At 34.9% G+C, this 2,087-nt stretch overlaps 1 protein-coding gene across 1 annotated transcript; it reads right to left on the bottom strand.

Moving 5' to 3' along the window:
- Positions 1 to 691: 691 nt before the first annotated feature.
- Positions 692 to 1,712, bottom strand: LOC145140241 (secreted RxLR effector protein 161-like). The gene is made up of 2 exons (XM_079073799.1): positions 1,550 to 1,712; positions 692 to 1,221 (listed from the first exon to the last, which is right to left on the bottom strand). Exons 1-2 carry the CDS (start codon positions 1,710 to 1,712, stop codon positions 692 to 694), a joined length of 693 nt encoding a protein of 230 aa, XP_078929925.1.
- Between the last annotated feature and the right edge of the window lie 375 nt (positions 1,713 to 2,087).

Below are 2,087 nucleotides of genomic sequence, written 5' to 3'. Positions count from 1 at the left end.
GTTTTTGTTCTGATAGTCGAGGGACTACATGGATGTCATGATAACATATGGTGGAAAGAAGTTATGATGTCAACCGTCAATTTCTTGAAAATAAAATATTTTTGATGTTGTTGATTTTTCAAAATACTGAAATAAAGAAATTATTTTTGATATTTTTGAATTTCTGAAAAGGAAATACAAAAAAGAATAAAATATTTTTGGAATTTTGATTTTCTGAAAAAAAAAAATAAGACAGAAATAAAGAAAAATATTTTTGGATTTTTGATTTCAGAAATATGAATGAACAGTTACTTCAGACCTACTCCGAAGATTGGAAAAAGTCAGAAGTGAACAGTAGAATCCGATAGCTTCTGAGGATCAGAACCATTCAGAAGTGTACAGTAACATGGATGATTACGGTGTTGATTTTGGAACAAATTCAGCTTCAATCATTCCCAATCCGTGTAGGATCCAATTGAATGATACTTCTGGTAAGTATTTTGTGAAGATATCTTCTAACTGATCTGAGGATCGGACAAAGTGAATTTCCAAATTCCCATCTTCAACATGGCCCTTGATAAAGTGGTATCAAAGCGCAATATTTTTTTGTTTTGGAATGTTGCACTAGATTGTGACAGATTTGAATGGCACTTTCGGAATCATAATACAAAGGAATTCGTTTCATATTAATTTCGTAGTCTCTTAGTAGATTCTAAATCCATACCACATGTGATGTGCATGATGCCGCTGCAATATATTCTGCTTCAGTTGTGCATAAGGACACACAAGTTTGCTTCTTGGACTGCCATTTGACATGCTTTCCATCCAGAAATTGACATCCTCCTGATGTGCTTTTTCGATCAAGGCCACAACCATCTAATTCAGCATCAGAATAGGCTTCCACAAAGAATCCTGAATTTGATGGATACCATAAACCCAGTGAAGTTGTTCGTATCAGATATGAGAATATGTTCTTTACACCCATCATGTGAGCTTCTTGAGGATTCGCTTGAAACCTAGCACAGTAACAAAGAACAAACATTATGTCTGGACGACTAGATGTTAGATATAATAAAGATCCAATAATCTGATGAAATAATGTAATATCCGCTGTAGGTTTGTCAAGTGAATGAGTGAGTTTTGTTCCGAACACCATTGGAACCTTGACTTTCGGATCACCCATCATTCCGAATTTGGCCAATAATGTCTTTGTAAAAGCTTCTTGATTGATGAATATTCCCTCTGAACTTTGTCTTATATTTAACCAAGGAAAAAGTTAATTGGACCCATAGAACTCATTTCAAATTTAGTCTCCGTTAATTTTTCGAATTCAATAGTTAAGCTGGGATTAGTGGATTCAAAATAATATGATCAACATAAATTTGAACTATCATTAAATGGTCACCATCTTTCTTTCGAAAGAAGGTAGGATCAACAGAACCTTGTTTGAATTTAGACTATTTTAGAAAACGAGTTAGAGTTTCATACCATGTCCGTGGAGCTTGTTTAAGACCATATACAGCTTTGTTTAGAATATAACAGTGATTCGTAAATTTTTCATTCACAAAACCTGGCGGTTGTTCAACGTATATCGTTTCTTCAAGTTCTTCGTTCAGAAATGCACACTTCACATCCATTTGATGTACTTCAATGTTTTTGTGAGCAACATAAGCTAGAAATATGCGAACTGATTCAAGTCTAGCCACAGGAGCAAACTGTTGGATTTTGAGCATTCTAACACTCCTAAGTGTACATGCAACCCTAAATAGCTTGGATCTATGTTTTCTCTATTATACATGCAAATATCAATTTCTAAGGTATTATCCTAACTAGCATACATTCATATGTACTAGGATAACAAAAACTAGATAGAAGACATACCTTCTGTTGTAGTTTGACTCCATGGAGCTTAAGAGCTTAGTGCCCCAAGTGTGACACCTCAAATGGTTCACAACACCATGAACATCTTGGAATAACCATGAGGGAGGATACTTGACTCATAGAAATTGGCTTGCCCTCTTGTGTATGCACTAGTACCAATTTCACCAACCAATGGGGTCTTTATATAGTGTGTACATTAGGGTTACACCATGTAGCCCATGACTTTA

Source organism: Lactuca virosa, chromosome 9 (assembly GCF_052849685.1).
Source record: "Lactuca virosa cultivar CGN04683 chromosome 9, Lactuca_virosa_CGN04683_v6, whole genome shotgun sequence".
Taxonomy (NCBI): domain Eukaryota; kingdom Viridiplantae; phylum Streptophyta; class Magnoliopsida; order Asterales; family Asteraceae; genus Lactuca; species Lactuca virosa.
The sequence above is the reverse complement of the archived record's forward strand: the minus strand, read 5'-3'. Positions and strand labels throughout refer to the sequence as shown.